General features: G+C 36.3%; 2 protein-coding genes across 3 annotated transcripts in view; one reads left to right on the top strand and one right to left on the bottom strand.

The window, feature by feature from the left end:
• Window positions 1-2,143: 2,143 nt before the first annotated feature.
• On the bottom strand, window positions 2,144-4,516 carry LOC127660352 (nuclear nucleic acid-binding protein C1D-like). Of its 2 annotated transcripts, XM_052150482.1 has the most exons (6): window positions 4,472-4,506; window positions 4,066-4,152; window positions 3,700-3,840; window positions 3,544-3,610; window positions 3,399-3,454; window positions 2,144-3,181 (listed from the first exon to the last, which is right to left on the bottom strand). In XM_052150482.1, the coding sequence occupies exons 3-6, from the start codon at window positions 3,835-3,837 to the stop codon at window positions 3,002-3,004; spliced, it is 441 nt and encodes a 146-aa protein (XP_052006442.1). In that variant the 5' UTR covers window positions 3,838-3,840; window positions 4,066-4,152; window positions 4,472-4,506; the 3' UTR covers window positions 2,144-3,001. The 2 variants fall into 2 exon arrangements, with proteins under 2 accessions (XP_052006442.1, XP_052006441.1); XM_052150481.1 differs by lacking the exon at window positions 4,066-4,152 and having other exon boundaries at window positions 2,145-3,181; window positions 4,472-4,516.
• An 870-nt stretch (window positions 4,517-5,386) lies between these two features.
• LOC127660347 (equilibrative nucleoside transporter 3-like) overlaps window positions 5,387-21,298 on the top strand; it is a 28,679-nt gene continuing 12,767 nt past the window's right edge. The window contains exons 1-4 of the mRNA XM_052150473.1: window positions 5,387-5,517; window positions 7,267-7,383; window positions 9,863-10,297; window positions 16,723-16,805. Of these exons, the coding sequence (XP_052006433.1) occupies window positions 9,959-10,297; window positions 16,723-16,805 (422 nt within the window). The 5' untranslated portion in view covers window positions 5,387-5,517; window positions 7,267-7,383; window positions 9,863-9,958. The remainder of the gene's footprint in view (window positions 5,518-7,266; window positions 7,384-9,862; window positions 10,298-16,722; window positions 16,806-21,298) is intronic.

Raw genomic sequence — 21,298 nt, 5'->3', positions numbered from 1 at the left:
GCGATATAAATATTAATGTAATCCAAATGTGTTTACAAACTTTTTTTTTTTTTGCCTTTAAAACCTCTGATGACTGTTCTTTAAGTTATAGTTGTAGACCTGCAGAGGACTCATTTAAATGGCCCTATACTGTTAGACATCAAAAATAAAAATAGTATAATTGTAACTGACAAGATAAGCAACATGTATGGCTATATTACATTTAAGATTTATGAGGAGACAATTTTCAACCACTGCGAACCGTGCTACGTACAGCAATAATATTAAAATTATAAATGGGACTCTTTTTTTTACAAAACACCACATGTTGACATCAGTGTGTCTCCTTGAGGCAAACCAAAAATTATAATTCTCTCATCATTTATGCAGTCTTATGCCATGTTAAACTCATCTGACTTTCTTCAGGGGAACACAGATTTTTGATGGATATATGATGTGTCTTTGTCCATAAAGGTAGCATCAATGTAACCCATGTGACTTGAGTGGAAATTTTGGTTTGTGTTTCACAGAAGACATAACTTCATATGAGTTTGAGAAGGCATAAGGGGTGAATAGGCCAAATGACAGAAGAAATAGCATTTATGGGTGAACTACTAAAATAATTAGATTAAACTGAAAATTGAACATAAATACCAACACAGCTAATTTAAGCTGGTTTCTCTTTCAGACAAAAGGGTTCAATGAGACATTTGCATGGAAACATGTAGAAAAGAGATTTACTTAAGTTACCTGCAGAGTTTCTGCCACGCGAGTGACGCCTGAGCAGCGGTTGAAGATGTATGGTCTCTCCGGTGAAAAATCGAAGGGAATTATTTGCCGCTGCCCGACAATGAGAAAGCGCAGCATTCAGTTCAACACCTGTATCTCAAAACATATTTTGTTATGTTACAGCCTTATTCTGAAATTGATTAAATTAATTATTTTCCTCAATTCTACAACCAATACCCCATAATGACAACGTGAAAGAAGTTTGAAATCTTTGCAAATTTATTAAAAATGAAAATCACATGTACATAAGTATTCACAGCCTTTGCTCAATACTTTGTTGAAGCGCCTTTGGCACCAATTACAGAATCAAAGTCTTTTTAAGTATGATGCTACAAGCTTGGCACACCTATTTTTGGGCAGTTTCTCCCATTCTTCTTTGCAGGACTTCTCAAGCTCCATCAGGTTGGATGGGGAGTGTCGGAGCACAGCCATTTTCAGATCTCTCCAGAGATCTTCTAGTCTGGGCTCTGGCTGGGCCACTCAAGGACATTCACAGAGTTGTCCTGTAGCCACTCCTTTGTTATCTTGGCTGTGTGCTTAGGGTCATTGTCCTGTTGGAAGATGAACCTTCGCCCCAGCCTGAGGTCCAGAGCGCTCTGGAGCAGGTTTTCATCAAAGATGTCTCTGTACATTGCTGCATTCATATTTCCCTCGATCCTGACTAGTCTCCCAGTTCCTGTCGCTGAAAAACATCCCCACAGCATGATGCTGCCACCACCATGCTTCACTGTAGGGATGGTATTGGCCAGGTGATGCGTGGTGCCTGGTTTCCTCCAGACATGATGCTTGCCATTCAGGCTAATGTGTTCAATCTTTGTTTCATCAGACCAGAGAATTTTGTTTCTCATGGTCTGAGAGTCCTTCAGGTGCTTTTTGGCAAACTCCAGGCGGGCTGTCATGTGCCTTTTACTGAGGAGTGGCTTCCGTTTGGCCACTCTACCATACAGGCCTGATTGGTGGAGTGCTGCAGAGATGGTTGTTCTTCTGGAAGTTTCTCCTCTCTCCACAGATAAAAGCTGGAGCTCTGTCAGAGTGACCATTGGGTTCTTGTTCACCTCCCTGACTAAGGCCCTTCTCCCCCGATCACTCAGTTTGGCCAAGCGGCCAAAACTTCTTCCATTTACGGATGGAGGCCACACATTTTTCTGTACCCTTCCTCAGATCTGCGCCTCAATACAATCCAGTCTCAGAGGTCTACAGACAAGTCTTTAGACTTCATGGCTTAGTTTGTGCTCTGACATGCACTGTTAACTGTGGGACCTTATATAGACAGGTGTGTGCCTTTCCAAATCATGTCCAATCAACTGAATTGGCTGTGAATACATATGTACATGTGATTTTTTTCATTTTTTATTTTTAATACATTTGCAAAGATTTCAGACAAACTTCTTTCATGTTGTCATTATGGGGTATTGTTTGTAGAATTTTGAGGAAAATAATGAATTTAATAAATTTTGGAATAAGGCTGTAACATAACAAAATGTGGAAAAAGTGAAGCGCTGTGAATACTTTCCGGATGCAATGTAAGTGCATCAAGTGTCCAATATTCCAAACTTAGGTTGAAGTATCCAGGTATTCATAGCATTTTGGGACACCGGTATCAGACAAGATTTTACCCTTTTCTTATGCAAGTCTATGGGAAGCCCTCAGCATCAGATATTATCCAAAAAAAAAAAACATTTTTACCAGAAGACATGGTCAAATCATCATTATTCTTTAAATAGAGTGGAATACTGTCCCTTTTATAGCCTTATAACAGAAAACAAGGGAATAATGTGTTAAGAATAACATTCATTCTAGGTACAGCCAAGTTACTGAATCTAGACACTGCTGAAACAAATTAAGTCAAGTATGCTTCCAAATGGCTTTACAATTTTAATGCAACTGGTAATATGGATGGTTCACATATAACATCATATTATAAAAGCCCAGTGTAAAAAATAACAGCTTTTTAAATGCAAGTGGAAACAATCAAAATAAAGCAAATTGTACAAAAATCTGGAAAGACATATTTATGTGTAACTGTCTTCCTTAGTTTGAAATAGGTCAACCTTTTGAAAGAATGACACTGCTTCGAACATGTACTATATGAGCAACATGGCAGCGTGGGCATTCACAAGGTTAACACTGAGCTTCCAGTGCAGTTTGTCAGTGCAATGACATGACATTTGTTTTGTATAATCTAAAGTGTGCAAGAACATTTGTGACAAGGCATGCAAAATAAAAACTCAAATCAAGTGAATCTCTTGTGTTTTCCTCTATGGGAATGTTCAGTTGTGTCCATTCTTTTCTTCTCCTCTGCATCCCACAGTGCATTCCGAACAAACCGCGATGCAGCGCCTTTGTCCAAACGTGCAGCTTTTCTTTTGTCTGTGATCTCCTTCACTTTGTTCATGTATGTCCTGATTCTCTCCTGTAAATTGAAATGCTTACATTAATGCTGAAGTTTCACTAAACCTAGTGAGCTGCCTTGGGTGTCTTAGAAAGCAGTACAATCATGCCGCCTACCTTTTGGAACAGCCATTGTTTCAAGAGCGTGCCTATGATGCCTTAAAATGCTGCCTACACCAGAAGCTCACTAGGTTTTGGAACAGAGAAATTGATTTGTAAATGGGACAATGCCCTCTTACCAATTCTTGTTTAATCCCATGGTCTTTCGGATTGACTCCTTGCGTCACCAAATACACTAAGGAAAATTAATATACTCCTGTCAATATGTAACTTAAAATAATTGGCTCCGTTTATCAAGAAGAACGTTGTTATGGTAAAACTTACTCCAGAACATTGAGTTGAGGGCATATGCAGACATCAGATCTAATTTAGCTTGATCAAGATGATCCAGCTTGAGAGAAAAAAAAATGCAAATATATTAAAGCATCAAAATAAGCCATTAATATGTGACAGTTCATTTGTGAATTTGTTTCCACTTACCTTAAGCAGGCGATCACTTCTAGAGACAGACACAAGGGTTTGGACCACATTCTGGACTGAGCTCACGGAGGACTCGAAATCATTAAGATTTTCCTCAATTTCAGTGGGATAATCCTCTGCTGAAACTTCATCGGCCATTGTCTGTCAAAAAAAAATAAAAAAAATAATAATACTACAAATATGAGGGGAAAAAAATCTATTTTATAATCTACATCTAATTTATAGTCATTTTTTTTTTTTTTTTTTTTTTTTAAGGTAATTCACAGTTCCCACACCAGTTTACAAATACATTTCCATGACTTTTCCAGTCATTCATGATTACTGGATACAAATTAATTTTAATAATTTTATGGAGATTGCACTCACAAAGAGATTTTAAGGTTGTATTACTTTCCAAGCACAATTTATGTACAATTCCTTTATATTTCCAGATAGTCCATGACCGTGGGAACCCTGAATGCATAAGAGGGAAGAACTGCTTGATAGAATTTAATGGTAATGCTGCGATATCAGATGATAACAGCATAGCGTAAAGTAGAACATTCAGATTATACTTTTACACTGACAAACAAGTCTACAGATTTAACATGAGCGCCAGTATCTAGCGGTCTCCACGTGTGCTGTTAACAGTGTGTAATCTAAGCACACTTGGTGTTCCTGACAACAAACTAAATGAAAAGCGCTCTATGACAGATGATTAAGCATTGATTATATTTATCAAAACTAACGATTGCGTTTAAACTATCTTCTATTATGTTAATAAAGCCCTCACCTGAAATCAAACACAACACAGCACCGTCGCCGATGAACACAAAAGAAATAAGCAAAGCAATATTCAAAATTTCAAAATAAAAGCCCTGATTGGTCAAAACGTGGAGTCTAGAATCTCAAATAAATTCAAGTGTAGCATTCAGTATTTTTTTGGCTTCGTTTTATTTATTTATTTTACATCATAATAAAGGTGTATTCAAGTAACTGTTTTGTGTGAATTGGATTTGTGATGTATTTTTTGAGTAATTTATTATGTGTGTCAATAGATAACGTGTCTAATAAAATATTTTCTTATATTTAATATGCTAGTTACTTTATAATATTGATTAACATTTGTCTGGTCTACTATGATGTTTCTCACCATTGCCAAAAAGCTGCAATTGAGCCTACATAAAATCAGACAGAGCATGCAAATAATCATACACAAAAAATCTTACATAAAGAAACATTTGTGTTATTTAGTTAGTAATTGGGGCTGTATTTTGTTCAGATTGGTTTAAGTAGTCAACATGTTTATGTCTTAGTTCAGCTGCTTTAGAATGAGTCACTTTAGTTTAAATTTGCTTTTTAATTCCAAATGTTATTTAATTACTTTAAAGAGATACCTCACCAAAAACTGAAAATTCAGTCATTGTTTAATCACCCCTGTGTTGTTATAACCCCACATGACTTTCTTTCTTTTTCTTAACATTTTTAACAAACTATGTGACAAAATGTTTAATTTAAAATAAAATTAGGCTAATTTAGCTTAAAAAAAATTACCCAACTACTGAGACTTAATCTTTAACTTTTTAAATCCCCTGTTGACAACTGTTGTTTTAGAGAATTCATGTCACGTGAACGTCCTTTGATCTGTTTTGCATACAGGACTTTTAAGTTGAAATCATGTGAGAGATGGTTATTCTAGTACGCTTCACGTTCAAGTTGTTGCGTGTTCCTGGAGCAAACTGCTGTCATTACATTTACTGGGAAACAGTGTGTTGTTATTGTCTTGTTTGTTCCAAGCGGAAATAAGAAAGAGTAATTCAGCTAAAATCAAGCAATTGAGTGAGTACCTGCATGAAATTCACACAGAAAGCGCTGATAAAGCTGTCAGCTTCGTGCAGTTTTGAGTCGATTCATATTGTATGTGAAGGAATGTGATGTACCCTACAGTTTCTGAACTGATTAGGATGTAAACAGAAAACTTCTTTGTACATTTCCGTCTAGTTACTGAATCCAATTTCTTAACTTGTTAATGTTTTTTTCATTTTTATTTGTCATGTCAAATGATCATTTTGCTACACATTTGAAAGAATTCTGCACATTCTGATCTGTTTTTACACTCATTGAAACACACTTCCATTAAATGTCTCAGGCTGTGTCAAAACCTAGTGAACTGTCTACAGTTTTTGTTATTCTCAAAAATACTGCTGACTGTGAGCATAGTAAGAAAGAAGAAATGCTTTACAGTGTCACAAACCTTGGATCATATTTGCCAACATACAGCAGTCTGCAATAAAAACAAAATCAGAGAACTTCTCATCAAGAACAAATTACAACTGTATCCTCTATTATATCAACAATAGCATATAAACAACCCTGTTTTTTTTGTTTTTGTTTTTAAAGGCTGATGCTGATATCAGTGTCATAAAGTTGAAGTCAGAAGTTTACATACACCTTAGAAAAATACATTTACACTCAGTTTTTCACAATTCCTGACGTTTAATCGTAGAAAGCATTGCCTGTATTAGCTCAGTTAGGATCATTATTTTTAGAATGTGAAATGTCATAATAATAGTAGAAAGAATGATTTATTTCAGATTTTATTTCTTTTAATACATTTCCAGTGGGTCAGAAGTTTACATGCAATTTGTTAGTATTTGGTAGCATTGCCATTTTGCCACAACTTTGGAGGTATGCTTGGGTCATGGTCCATTTTGAAGACCCATTTGCAACCAAGCTTTAACTTCATGGCTGATTTCTTGAGATGGTGCTTCAAAATATGCACATAATTGTCCTTCCTCATGATGACATCTATTTTGTGAAGTGCACAGTCCCTCCTGCAGCAAAGCACCCCCACAACATGATGCTGCCACACCCATGCTTCACGGTTGGGATGGTGTTCTTCGGCTTGCGAGCCTCACCCTTTTTTCTCCAAACATAACAATGGTCATTATGGTCAAAAAGTTACATTTTTGTTTCATCAGACCAGAGGACATTTATCCAAAATGTAAGATCTTTGTCCCCATGTGCACTTGCAAATTGTAGTCTGGCTTTTTATGACGGGTTTTGGAGCAGTGGCTTCTTCCTTGCTGAGCAGCCTGTCAGGTTATGTTGATATAGGACTCATTTTACTGTGGATATAGATACTTGTCTACCTGTTTCCTCCAGCATCTTCACAAGGTCCTTTGCTGTTGTTCTGGGATTGATTTGCACTTTTCGCACCAAACTACACTCATCATTAGGAGTCAGAATGTGTCTCCTTCCTGAGCAATATGATACCATGTTGTTTATATTTGTGTACTATTGTTTGTACAGATGAGCGTGGTACATTCATGTATTTGGAAATTGCTTCCAAGGATGAACCAGACTTTTAGATGTCCACAATTTGTTTTTTTTTCTGAGGTCTTGGCTGAAGCATGTGAGTGTGTTGTAATTGGTGTGAGTGATGCATTTAAAGCATTTATTGTGATGCATGTGCTACAGTGTGCTTCATAACAGACTTGTGTGCTCTGGACTATATGGTGTGAAAATTGGCCTACTGTGTCTACTACAGTGGAGTATTGTTCTCACATGCTCTCTCTCTCTTTGCAGCTCTGGGACTCCTGCGTGTTTACTTCTTGACTGGGTTCTGAGCGGACAGCAACTCTCATTCTGGATGATTAAGAGATTTTAAGAGCATCTCACAGCAGACGAGGGGCTGAAGTTCTAGTAAGTAAGATGGATACACTCCACCGGTTCTTTGTTATGTTCTATGTTTTCTTGGAAAGGTTTCTAAGACCTTTCGGATTCCTTCTTTATTAGTGGTGCTTGCTAAGGTGAGCATCAAAACTCCTCACCTTGAATATTAAACTTCATGTAACATGTAAATCACCCTGAACCGTTTGGCTACTGACATGATGTGAATGAAACCTACGGCTTGTTGAAGAGAGGTGTGCTATTACTTTTTTTAAGTGATTTTTTTTTGTTGGGAAAAGGGACTTTTTTTGCCTGGTGGATAATAAAAGGGTGAAAAAAGGTATAGCATGTAAAATAAAATTGGATATTTATTTATTTATTCATATGTGTATATGAAATGTATACATTGAAAATAGTTATTTATTGACATTTCATGATTTATTTATTTTTATATATATATATATATATATATGTATTTAAAACATATGTATGGAAAATATTTATTTATTGACATTTATTAATTGACACATTTCATGATGTATTTATGCATTAAAAGATACATTGACAAAAAACTGTATATGCCTTTATTATTAAATACAGATGCATCTATATATTGACATATTTGATAAAGATTTATATATTAAAATGTCACTCTTGATCCTCCTTAAAAATAAAAAATAAAATATATATATTTTTTTTTTCATAAAGAAAATAATGTATATTTTGGGACCCTTGTTATATTTTGCATTGTTGTAATTGGCATTATTTACTATTAATTCCCCTTGTCAAAGTTTTATTACTGTAAGTCATGGGGATGGACCACTTGTGACTTTTTTTCTTGTTGTTGTAATTCACTTAAATCTAATGGTGATTTTAATTAGATTTGTATTGCTTTAAAAAAATCATTGCATTATGAACATAATACATAAATTGAAGGTAGTGCAGCAAATACTACAATGATGAATGTTACAGTGTATATATATATATATATATATATATATATATGTATGTGTGTGTGTGTGTGTGTGTGTGTAATGTACAGATAATAATGTACAGATAATAATGTTGGAATAATGTACAGATTTTGCTGTTTTACTTTAATTGGTACTTTAATTCACCAAAGTGGCATTCAGCTGATCACAGAGTATAGCCAGGACATTAATAATGTAAAAAGAACAGCACCATTACTATTTGAAAAAAGTCATATTTGATCAAATCTAGACAGGCCCCATTTTCACAATAATTTGGTTCTAGAAAATCACTTGCCATTATATCAAACACCAGTGACATCTATCTGTGTTTTTAAATGAAACTTAACATTGTCTTTGTGGTTTTTTTTGTAGTTTTTTTTTTAGTTGCCACAGTATGCATTAGGCCGGCATGTCTTAAGGTCAATATTAGGTAAAACAATGGCGAAACAGCTTTCTCTAGAAACTCATTAGTCAATCATTGTTTTGAGAATGAAGGCTACAAAATGCTTGAAATTGCCACAAAAAAAACTGAAGATTTCATACAAAGGTGTACAGTACAGTCTTCAAAGATAAAGGACAACTGGCTCTAACAAGGACAGAAAGAGATGTGGAAGATCAGATGTACAACTAAACAAGAGGAGAAGTACATCAGAGTCTCTAGTTTGAGAAATAGACGCCTCACATGTCCTCAGCTGACAGCTTCATTGAATTCTACTCGCTCAACACCAGTTTCATGTACAACAGTAAAGAGAAGACTCAGGGGTGCAGGTCTTATGGGAAGAATTGCAAAGAAAAAGACACTTTTGAAACAGAAAAACTAAAAGGAAAGTTTAGAGTGGGCAAAGAAACACAGACATTGGACAACAGATAATTGGAAAAAAGTGTTATGGATCTTAACAGCATTGAGATTTTGTGGGATCAGCTAGACTGTAAGGTACGTGAGAAGTGCCCGACAAGACAGCCACATCTATGACATGTGCTACAGGAAGTGTGGGGTGAAATGTCACCCGAGTATCAGGACAACAATGCCAAGGATCTGCAAAGCTGTCATTGCTGCACGTGGATAATTTTTTGATGAGAACTCTTTTAAGAAGTAGTTTAAGAAGTTCTGAAAAAAATCGAATTGTTATAGACTATACAGCGTGATCCGTTGAATGCCACTTTGGTGAATAAAAGTACCAATTTCTTTCCATAAGAGCAAAATCTGTGCATTATTACAAACTTTTGGCAGCCAGTGTGTATGTGTGTGTATGTATATATATTAGGGGTTTTTTTCTTCTCTTTTTTACATTATGATATGTGAATTCGGGGGAAAATGTGCCTTCTGTAATTGTCATGAAAATAATGTTAAACTGCAAAATGTTTTAATGGTCCTAAAAATAGACTTAAAATAATAATGAAATAATTAATACAAAAATAATTTTTCTTTCATTCTTTTGTGTTTTGTGTGAAATATGTCTCTAGGTTTTGTGCAAGCACTCACATTTTCTTTACTGTGTTGTTTTTATAATGTGTCACTCTCCTTTTAATTTCTCCTCCAGACTTCTTTTATCCCTCTTGGTCACCCCTCAAGTCAAGTCAAGTGGCATTAACCATCCATAAACTCCCTTTCCCCCATACATGCTGTCTCTTTGAGAATGGATGGAATGGATGGACCGTCGGTACAGGCCAGCGTGAACTCCTCCTACATTCCCACTCTCATTTCTTCCATGTCTGATGAAGAGCGTCCTGAGGGTGAGGTGACAGGGGGCGACACCTCCCCGCTGCTTACCAAGAAGCAGCAGCCCGTTGGGCCCCTGGTGGCCCGTGACTGCCCGGAGGACTCCTATAATCTGGTGTATATCATTTTCTTCCTGATGGGCATCGGCTCTCTGCTGCCCTGGAATTTCTTCATCACTGCCAAACACTACTGGCTGTACAAGCTGAGTAACAACTCCAGCCCTGCTGGCCATGAGGAACCACACAATGACCTCAGTGTAAGGCTTTTTATATCTGTGTTGGGGTGTTTACATTATGTCAACATTTGCTATGGCCAGAAGTGTAGCGATTCTATGGCTCTGTTCCAAAAGCGAGTGAGCTGCCTATATAGGCAGATTTTAAGACATCAAAGGATGATCCAAAAGGTAGTCAGCATGAGATACTGCTGTCTAAGATACCTTGTTTTGGCTAATTTTAAGGCAGCATTGCATGGATACTTCACAGAGAAGGCAGTCCATTGCATTGCATTGCAACAAGCATGGTAAAGCTGTCAAATTAAAATTGAAATTTAAGATAAAAATGCAAATTCAAATGTTTAAATCAGTTCAGTTACTATTATCCACAATGTGGAAATTTGTATTTGGCTTTACCATAGACAGTATAAACACCAACACATCACATAAAATAGCATAGAAAAAAATATAACAAATGTGATCGTTTAAAAGTATACCTTATGCAGGCAAACATTCTTTTCAAATACCCAAACACATATCTACTGTATACACACATATATATCTATGCGTTTAACAGCCTGACAGCATTTGGCACAAATTACATCTGATACACATTCTTGATAGCCCGTGGTTGCCTAAAACGCCTCCCTGAGGGTAATAACCGAAAGTGACAGTGTAGAGGATGGGAAAGATCCTCTGTAATGACCAAAGCTTTTTGTTTTACTCTTGATGTATATATTGTTTAGTTGCCTCTGTGTCTTACCTACAATTTTACTTGCTACATGAACAACTTTAGACAACTTTGCTTTATTTACGCTCAGGTTTCCATACCACATGGTCACATTTAAAGACATAATGCTTTCCATATGATTCTTATAAACCATTTCTAAAATGTCTTTACTCAGAGCAAAGTGGTTTGCCTAATAAGATGCATTGAAGAAGATAAGATGCATTGCTTTTTTTAAAAAAAAATAAAATAAATGTAATCTGTATTCTCAGTAAAATTAAGAGTACTAAATTGAATTTACTTTTAAATTGATACAGCATCTTTAAAAAGACCATCGTTACTGCACAAGATGCTGAAAAAACAGTGAGACATGATGCAAAATTCAAAGACATCCGTCTAACGCATACTTGCAAAGAAAAAGACAGATGCATTCGGAGTGAACAGCCCCTTATGTGTAGTGTCTTGACTATGCCTTAGATTGCTCTTATAAGCATCTCACTGCTTAAGCATTAGGTACCTACTGTATTTAATGAAAAACACTGTGGTACCTCTGGTATTATGAAGCTTGTGTCTGTGGTAGTACTGTGGCACCGGTATAAGCTACTGTGCAACAAATTACCATAAAACATAAAAAACTGAACTCTATTACATAATATCAGAATATGTAATGGCTAAATATTTTGTCTTTATCATTTTACACACATTTGTTAACTACCAGATATGTCTTTGCAATAAATATTAGCCATAGCATGGTTCTGATTTGTTTATATAACTTTTTTGCACTCTCTTGTGGATGTAGGAGACAATGTCGATTTAGAAATCTGATGTCCCCCCCCCACCTGAAATAAGGTCTTTAAAATTTTAGTATCATTTAAAATGTTGTCATATTTCAGTGAAAAAATCAAGGGATGACGGACGAAGAAAGAGAATGCTGCTTATTAATATACTTCATATAAAATAATTTAATACCGGAAAGTATTGATTGTTGAAATATTGTTCTACTTAAAAACAGACAATTTTTCCTAATAATTGTTTGTGCTATGTATTTCAGTCTTATTAGAATATTGCTGGATTGTTGTAACGTCGAGCTCTGCGCACTCTGTTAGTTTTAAATGGGTCATATAATGGTACATGCACTTTTTCAAGTTGATTGTACTGAAATGTGTGTTGGCTGTGCCTGTACACAACCATCCTATTATGATAAAAATTCATCCAGTGTTTTTGTTTTAATCTGCTTATATATTTTCCCCTGCCTCAAATCGAGCCGTTCGACCGTGTGACGTCACACGGTCGGACGCCCCTCCCAGGATTGTTGATTGACAGCAGTGTTTCAACACAGACCCGCCCTCGCTCGTGAGCGAGCTGTCAATCATAGTCCGTCATCATTGTAAATACACTGGAGCAGAATGGCGCCTAAGCGATTTAATTGTGGTGTTCTGTTCTTCGGTGTAATAACGAACACAGCAGTCATTTTGATGTTCCTAAATCTGAACCGCTGAAGACGCAGTGGCTGAGTTTTGTTTACGATGGGAATATTCCCCACGAGCAACGTCAATGCGTTCATGTTTGCGCAAATCATTTTTCACCAGACTGCTTTATAAACGAGGGTCAGTATAAAGCTGGTTTTGCTAAGAAGCTGCTGCTGAAAAAAGATTCGGTACCAACTATTTATATTCCCTCTGCACCTCCAGAAGAAGTAAGTGTAACGTTTTATTAACCTTTATATTAATCTTTGCAAATCGCTTGCACGCTTCACAATGAATGTGGCTAATGTTTACACTCAGGGTACATTACGGCATGTTTTCCATAACGTTACGACATTCTCAATATAATTCATAATCCCACGTTTATAATGAACAATGCGTTATGGTTATTGTGTTATTAAAAACTGTGTACGGAGGGGCGGGGTGACCAAAGCTCATTATCATTTAAAGTCATATGCACTGAAACGGCGTGCTGAAAACAGAGCTGTTTTTGAGCAGGTAAAATTAGTGTTTTCTTAAAATACTAATGAGAATTTTTAATAAAAGTATATTACAAAGTTTTCATTTAGACCCTAAAGATTCATATTAACTTGTACAAAAATGGCATTATATGACCCCTTTAATACTTTTTATGGCATAAACCAGTGAGATTCGATACACTCTGTTCCTTAACTGTTTTAGGAAGCCAATATGTCAAAGAATTAAAAAAAGCTCGGGCTCTAGAGACATTAAAAGACACTTGCATGCTCAAGCTAACACCCCTGAGCAGGCTGCAAGCCTGGGCATCAATTTAGTCGTAGAGGTGCGGGAAATGCGACGAGAGATGCTGAACATGTCGGCAATGCAGACGTCGATCGATCACTGCCATGGAGGTGAAGTTCACTGATAGGGGAGTGGGGGATGTTGAGAAACAGATCGATTACCTGGAGTTATCGGACAGGGAATTATCTGCAAATCCGCTAGCATGTTGGAGGACATGGAAAACCATAGCCGGCGGAATAACGTCAGTATCATTGGAATCCCTGAGGGCTCAGAGGGACAGGTTATGGTGAAATTCCTGGATGGGCACTTTCCCAATCTGCTCGACATAGCAGGCCATAAGATGGAAATCATGCAAGCTCACAGGGTTCCTGCTCGTCATTCTGCAGATGGAGACAGGCCCAGTTCAATTCTGGACACATTTCTGAGATCATCTGATAAAGACCTTGTGTTACACAAGGCGAGGAGTAAAGGAAGGCTTTCTTGGATGAACCACAGCATTTTCTTGTTCCCAGACTTTGTGAATTTGACAAAAGAGAAGCGTGATCATTTCAAGGAATTTAAGTATCTTTTACACCAACGGAAGTTCACTTTTGCACTGATATTCCCAGACAATTTGAGAATAGATGCTAAGGATGGCCGTAAAACATTCACATGCCCACAGCAAGGTATGTCCTTCATAAAGTCAAAGGAGTGAGCAAGTCATTTTGTTCTACTCACGTTGCAGCCGGGTGGACGGTTCACTGAACATTCGCTTGACTGTTTGAAGATTCTGCATGGTTATTTTTGTGCTGGTTCCGCCTAGCAGCTTGAGTTTATTTTGTAGAATAACACACTTTCAGGACAGTTTTATGGATGAAGCAACATGCTCTTTGTGCTTAATCCGTCTATTGGCTGGAGTTTGTTTTATAGATTATATTTTGCTGTGTAATTCTTTCTCACAAAATTTGTATAGAAACACCGGGCTTGACCAATTCGTAGGTGTACACGGACTGTTTGAGTTTGGAGGCCATGGAAGCCAGTTGATGCTGTCGTGCGTGGGGTTAATGCGTACATTTTCTTTTTTGTTTGTTTGTTTTGTTCTGGGGGATGTTCGAGTTTTGATGGGTACACTGATGTTGGAATGTGGTCTTTATAATCTTGTTTTTGACACACAATCAGTTTTTTTTTTATATGTCAAAATGTCAAATGTTAATATGAGTGGATTATCTCTGTCCACGTGGAATGTGAATGGATTGGGGCACCCTATAATAAGATGGAAGGTTATTAAGCATAAGAAATATGAATTAGTGTTTCTTTAAGAAACACATCTTTCTCTGCAGGAAGCTGGAAACTTTGGAAAGATATGGGGTGGACATGTTTTTTTTACTGCTGGCTCGAGTAAGAGCACGGGAGTCATTACGCTGATAAGTAAACATTTACAATTCAAATGTCTCAAACAGATTAAAGATAAATTAGGAAGAGCCATTATTGTTTTAGCTGAAATTCAGGGACAAAGTCTTATTTTGGCTAATACTTCTGTAACACTGACGCTTCCCTAGAGCAACACTGACGCTTCACAGGATGTGTAAAAATCTTGGTCTTACAGATATTTGTATATTTCTTACAGCTATACAGTCTTATGTGTGACGTATTGGGCACTCGAATTTCATTTTGCCCTAGACTCTGCTGATGGGGTGGTCATTAATATAGGAGATAAATACATTAAAAAATTTGAGTCCTAGCCAGTGTTATGATTGGCAGACAGATCATATTTGGGGGACGGAAGTCGAAATGAGCGCCCTCATTTCAAGAGTGGCACACAGAAATGGGTAGCATAGCAGCATTTGAAGCAATGTCATATAAAAGGCTAGTCAACATAGATTTATTTAAAATTTAAAAAGGGGCAGCTATTTAGCCTTTTTTTAATCAATAAAATGTTAATATAAAAAAAACAATGGCACACAGTGCAATGCAATACTGTTTCCCATAATGTAGTGCACTCAACTTGACCTTCCATTTCTAGTGTGGCAAATTAACTGAACATTATGTCGCAAGACATTGTTACTTTTAAAAATGTAATCACTGAATTAAATATTAGTAGTGAGGTCATGTGCAACAAAGTAGCATGCTTCCATTTGAAATGTTTACTGTTGCATAATGCTTACACACACACAAACAATTAGGCAGTATGCTAGGATTTGAAAATGATTTTAAATGCAAAATAACCATTTTTATATTCAAGATAACACCACTCCAGAATTAAATGTGCGACTGGGGTGAGGTCATGTGACAACAGTTTAGCATTCTAATGTTTAAAATATTTAGCTATATCCTCTAAATTCTCTCTCTCTCTCACTCTCTCTCTATCTCACTCTCTCTCTTATTAAAGAACTGAAACAGGCAGCCATGTGTTGTCTCAGGCACCTTCTTGCTTGCACACTGAAGAGTTATTTAAAGATGCAGGAATCAGAAGTGTGTTAGAAAGAGATATGCTTTCTGCGACAATTTTCATAATCTTGTGATATTTGAGAGAACTGAAATTCTTTTTTCATATGTCTTGCTGAACCACAAGCTCTCTTTTGCCCCTTTAGAGTGTACTAGGATCACTAATGGTAAAAGCTAGAAAATGTCTACCGTTGACATGTTTTAATTGACAGCTTGCGTTAATAAATCTCTTTCTGTTTTGGCTTTCCTTTTTTAAGATGTATTAGATTATTTCCACTGGCTGTTTGTATCTAAATGGATTGGATCAGAATTATTGAGTGTAACCTGAATGCTGCACTGTGTTGGTTATTATGCTGTGTTTCTCTCTTAGTTTTCAGGTTTCTGCTTTTAACATTTTCTATTGAGACCAAATTTCTTTATAAATTGAGCATTCATAGGCAGTCTCACTTCTGCTCAAACTAGAGTTGGCTGGACAGGAAAGGGGAAAAGTGAAGTATGTGACTTTTATTTGACTCATTGTGTGGATAGGTTTGTGCATGTGCTAGTGATCAAGTACATATGAGCTATGATTACCTTTGTCAGTTTAAGCATGAGTTATATTTCTCAAGGGAGTTCGAGATGTGGCAAGGGTGACTGACATGTTTATTTCATTGCTCCAAGCGTGAATGTCTCGAAAACATGAATACATTTAATTGCATCCTATTTTTAGGTTTGTTTACATTATTTTCTGTCACCCATATTTTCATTGACCAGAGATTCACCCATAAAGATTTCCAAATACATCATCTGTGCTCCTTTATAACATTTAAAATAATTTTCTGGTTTCAGTACCGCTGGACAGCATGAGTGGCATAATGTTGATCACCACAAAAAAAATACAGAAGCTGTGCTAAATACAGAAGCTGTGCTACGTTTTGCATAATACAATAATTTCAACTGAATTTCAATCAATATTTCATGCACATTTCAAGGTTTATTTTGACTTGCTGACTGTACATTATCTCTTACTTCTAAGATTCTGGTTGTGACAAATCCAATGAATTCTCTCCTTTTTCTTTTTGTCTGGTGGGCAGGACTACTTTGAGAGTTACCTTGCTATTGCTTCAACTATTCCCTCAGTGGTGTGTCTCATAATCAACTACCTCCTTGTCAACAGGTAACACACAAACACCCACACACCCTAACACCTCACTTCCTGCTAAAGGGATAGTTCACCTCAAAAATGAAAATTCTGTCTTCATTTACTCACCCATATGTTGATCCAAACCAGAAATAACGTTCTATCTTATGTGGAACACAAACAGAGAAATTTTAACAAAAATCCTGGTCAATCTTTTCTATACAATGCCAGTGGACAGTGACCATCTTTAAAGATATAAAGGAACCAAAAGTACCATAAAAGTAGTCCACGCGACTTGTGTGTCATATTTCAATTCGTTATAAAAGCATATGTGAGATACAACCTGAAATAGAAATAGTTTTCAGTGAAAATCTTGAAGTCAGTTGCACACTCATGACCGCTATGAGAAAAGCCTGATCACAGTGGCTTGCGTTGTTAAGCACTAAAAACAGCACAAGCAAACTTGCAAGTTTGCATGAAGGTGGAAGCCGGGTTCCTGCAGGTCCATAAAATGTCTTAAATTCAGTTTTCTAAAATGTAAGGGCATAAAAAGTCTTGAATATCTTAAATTGTATAGCAAAAGTGAAGTGAATTAAAAAGAGGTCTTAAATTTGGGGACAGAAAGACCAGAATCACGATATGGCCCTAATGTGATTATTAAACTTTAAAAGGCTATGATTCCATTAAATAAATGTATCGTCTGCATGTGCTGCAGGCTTCAAAGTGAAAAGCACGCAGGGATACTCGAGATTTATTGTTATTTCATTTTAGATTTAGATCCAGTGGCTTCAGAGTGTTTTGCAATCAATACCGGACATTAATTTATATATTTTTTATATATAAACATCAAGGCGGAATTGAACTGCCACAGAATAAGTGGTCTTAACTATCACAAAAATGCAAAATGAGACGTTTGCAAGCACTTTTCATTTTGAGTTCAAAGCGCTGCTTGACGCTGCCGTTGATGCCTTGATGTTTAATGTTACTTGAATTGATGCTATTTTAGTGCATGTTTGTCTTCATACTGTGGAAGGCTTTGTTTGGAAAATGTTATTGAAACATTATTTTACTTGTTGTTTTGTTTTCTTTATTAAGAATAAAATAAGTGCATTTTGAGAGTAAATTAAGTATATATAGATTCAAATTTCAGCACTTTCCAAGTCTGCGTTAATTATGATTAACTATGAGAAATTATGCGATTAATCCCGATTAAAAATTGTAATCGACTGACAGAACTAACAAATACACTCCAGAGTTTCCACTAAGAAATTTCGGTTCCGGCCAATGTGTCCGGGAATTATAAAGATTGCTGGACAAATTTGAAAAAAATCCAGTCATCTGGTTTCAGTGTTTATTTTGCACTGTAAACACGATGGAGTATGCATAATAATATGATATAGACTTATAATGACACATCATTTCAAATTAACGATAAACGTTTGTTCATTATAGCTGCTGCTCTTTAATTTAAGAATAAATTAATAAAAAATGGCCATCATGGAATTAGCATCTAAATTAAAAGAACTTTCAACATTGGGGGCAAAACAAATCATCTGAACTGCAATTTGCCACATAAATCCCAAATCGTTAGTTTATGTCATATAATTTCTCACCTTGTCTAATTTCCTCAGCTCTTTATTTTTCATAGCACAAAAGTGTTTTACTGCCAAAGTGAAGTCAAATGAGTCCAGTGTTACTCTACAACTACAGATTCACATAAGCCTGTGATGTACTTCTCTCCAGAAAATGTCAACGCAAAGCTGTTTTAATGTGATTCTGAAGTGAGAACTCTCATTGCGGCCACGCAAAATGGGAACGCAGGCTGCTATTGCCAGTGTAAGGGATACTACCCGCTGTAGTCACAGATCAGAACGCCGCAAGCTTCGGGGAAGTTTAAACCTCCATGGCAGCGAAGCGGTGTAATCATTGGCATAATGTTGCACTGTACACTTGTGGCATCAGCTAAATGGTTGTTGATGGATCATGTTCATATTTTCACATTAGGAATTTTTAACAGACAAAAAACTGTAATTACCGGCTAACGGAAACTCTGATAAACTCACCAACCACTTTATTAGGAACACCTGTATACCTGCTTATTCATGCGATTATCTAATCAGCCAATCGTGTGGCAGCAGTGAAATAAAATCAAGCAGATACGGCTCAGAATGAGATGAGGTCTTCTGCTGTTGTAGCCCATCTGTCTCAATGTTTGATGTGTTGTGCATTCAGAGATGCTATTCTGCTCATTACAGTTGTACAGAGTGGTTTTCTGAGTTACTGTAGCCTTTCTGTCAGCTCGATTCAATCTGGCCATTCTCCGTTGACCGCTCTCTTCAACAAGGTGTTTCCGTCCACAGAACTGCCGCTCACTGGATGTTTTATGTTTTTGGTACCATTAAAGATTCAGTGATTTCTCAAGTTCATCTCCAGGATCCATTTTTTGTGACTTTATTGTAAACATTAAGCTGAATTTAAAGAGTCTGGGCAATAAACAATAAAAGCTCATTCGGTTCGATTCTCTATTGCACTAGTTGCATTAATAAAATCTATGTATAGCTTGAATGCACTGAAATTCACTTTTTAGATTAAAGCATCTGCCAAATGCATAATTGTAAATAATTCATTTATCTAGATTTATGCTTAACTATGTAGTCAACCAGTATGGTGTTTTTAATGGCAAATGCAGATTTCTAGAAGGGTGCCTGATGGCCAATATAATGCTAACAGAGTATATACAGACTGTTCTGTTTGTAGTCCTAAAGCCCAGAAGAGAGTTAGCATGTTTGAGCCATGATTACCCTCAGGAATTTCTACTGGGCTTTTAGAATATTAGTTTCTGTTTCAAATCACAAAACAGTTTGTTTCTGTTTTAAAAGGAAATGATAATTGTTCCAGATTCAATACAAGTTAAGCTTAATCTACAGCGTTTGTGGCATAATCTTGACTAGCCAAAAATTTCGCCTTGCCTTTCGTTTATCTAAAAGAAAGCAAAAACCGAGGAACAGTAAGACACTTACTGTGGAAGTGAATGGGGCCATAAACGTTAAAATTTTACATTTCAAAAGTATAGCCACAAGACGTAAACATTATACATTATACGTTACGTTAACGAGATTTTAGTCTGATTTAATTGCTGTACTATAAAAAACAGGCAACTGTGGTTGCCAGAATAATTATGTAAAAATATAGTCAGAATGTAAACAGGTGTACAGAACAACCTGTAAATGTTACAGTTGAAAACATTTGTAATTTACATGAACACGCTGGCACTGTAAAAAAGAAAAAAATCTGTCAAATGTACAGTAAAAACTTTTCATAAACTTGATATTAACTTTCTGAAACTGTAAAATCTGCTTTTATTTTATAAGGTAATCACCATAAAATTACAGAAGTGCACATGATGACATGAAGTTCATCAACTCTTCCTGGAGCAATGACCAATAAACATGTAAAGACAACACTCAGTGTCACTCACACAAACACTAAACACCATCAGGGTAACACATGTCAAATTAAAATAATGCAGTAAACAACTAAACTACAATAAATATAAAACAGAACACCCCAAAGTACATAATTGATATTAAAAATAAGAAGAAATATAACTATTCCCATAACATATAATGAAATATGATGGTTCATGCAGGGAATTGTGAGAACACCCGATTATTGTTTTTACTGTAATTTTAACAATAACTTACTGTAAAAAAATATGCGTCCTCTCTTGTTAAACATAATGTACATTTATACCATTAATTACGCAGGAAAATCATACTTTTTACATCTAAAATTTAAATTTTTACAACATTTTATTGTAAAAATAAAGTCATACTGTTTGACTTAAAATATATTTAAAAAAAAATTACTGTATATTTTATTTTGTAACTATTTTAAACCAAGAGAAGAAAATGTCAATTGACCCGTCGCTAAGCTGCGCCCCCCTTGGTTACAGTCACTCACTCTGACAAGCTCTGTAGAACTCCCCATAGGAATGAATGTGTGGTTTTGGGTCAAATATTCTCATAAACGGAATGCATAAGATTCTTAAAGCTGCGTACACACTGCTAGCGACTTTATCGCTGCAGGTCGCCAGTGGCTGGCGGTGAAGTCGCTAGTGGGTGTTCCCACTACTGGTTGCCTAGTAACGTTTATAAATGACATTCACGGATGTCATTCCATTGCTGTTGACAGCGAATCTCTTTTCTTGCCACTAAAAACAAACATTTTGGAGGGAAAAGACTAAATATAAATGGAATCAGTACATAAAATGCTTTATATCAAAGATGAATGAGAAACAAGTCGTGCTGTTTGCCAGAGTGGCTGTTTATCTGCGGCGAAAATGCAAATGTCGGTCTGTCTGGGTCCATAAAATCCCCGCGATCTCAGATACACCTTTCCACGCAGTATTTTTCTTAAAAATGCCCTTGTACGTGGGAAGAGACATATCATAGAGCACTGGAACATTTCTAACAGCAAGAATTAGCCTTTCATCCATCTTTCCGTTACTGCAGGAGAGAGAGAGAGAG

Source organism: Xyrauchen texanus, chromosome 20, assembly GCF_025860055.1.
Source record: "Xyrauchen texanus isolate HMW12.3.18 chromosome 20, RBS_HiC_50CHRs, whole genome shotgun sequence".
Classification (NCBI taxonomy): Eukaryota; Metazoa; Chordata; class Actinopteri; order Cypriniformes; family Catostomidae; genus Xyrauchen; species Xyrauchen texanus.
The sequence above is the reverse complement of the archived record's forward strand: the minus strand, read 5'-3'. Positions and strand labels throughout refer to the sequence as shown.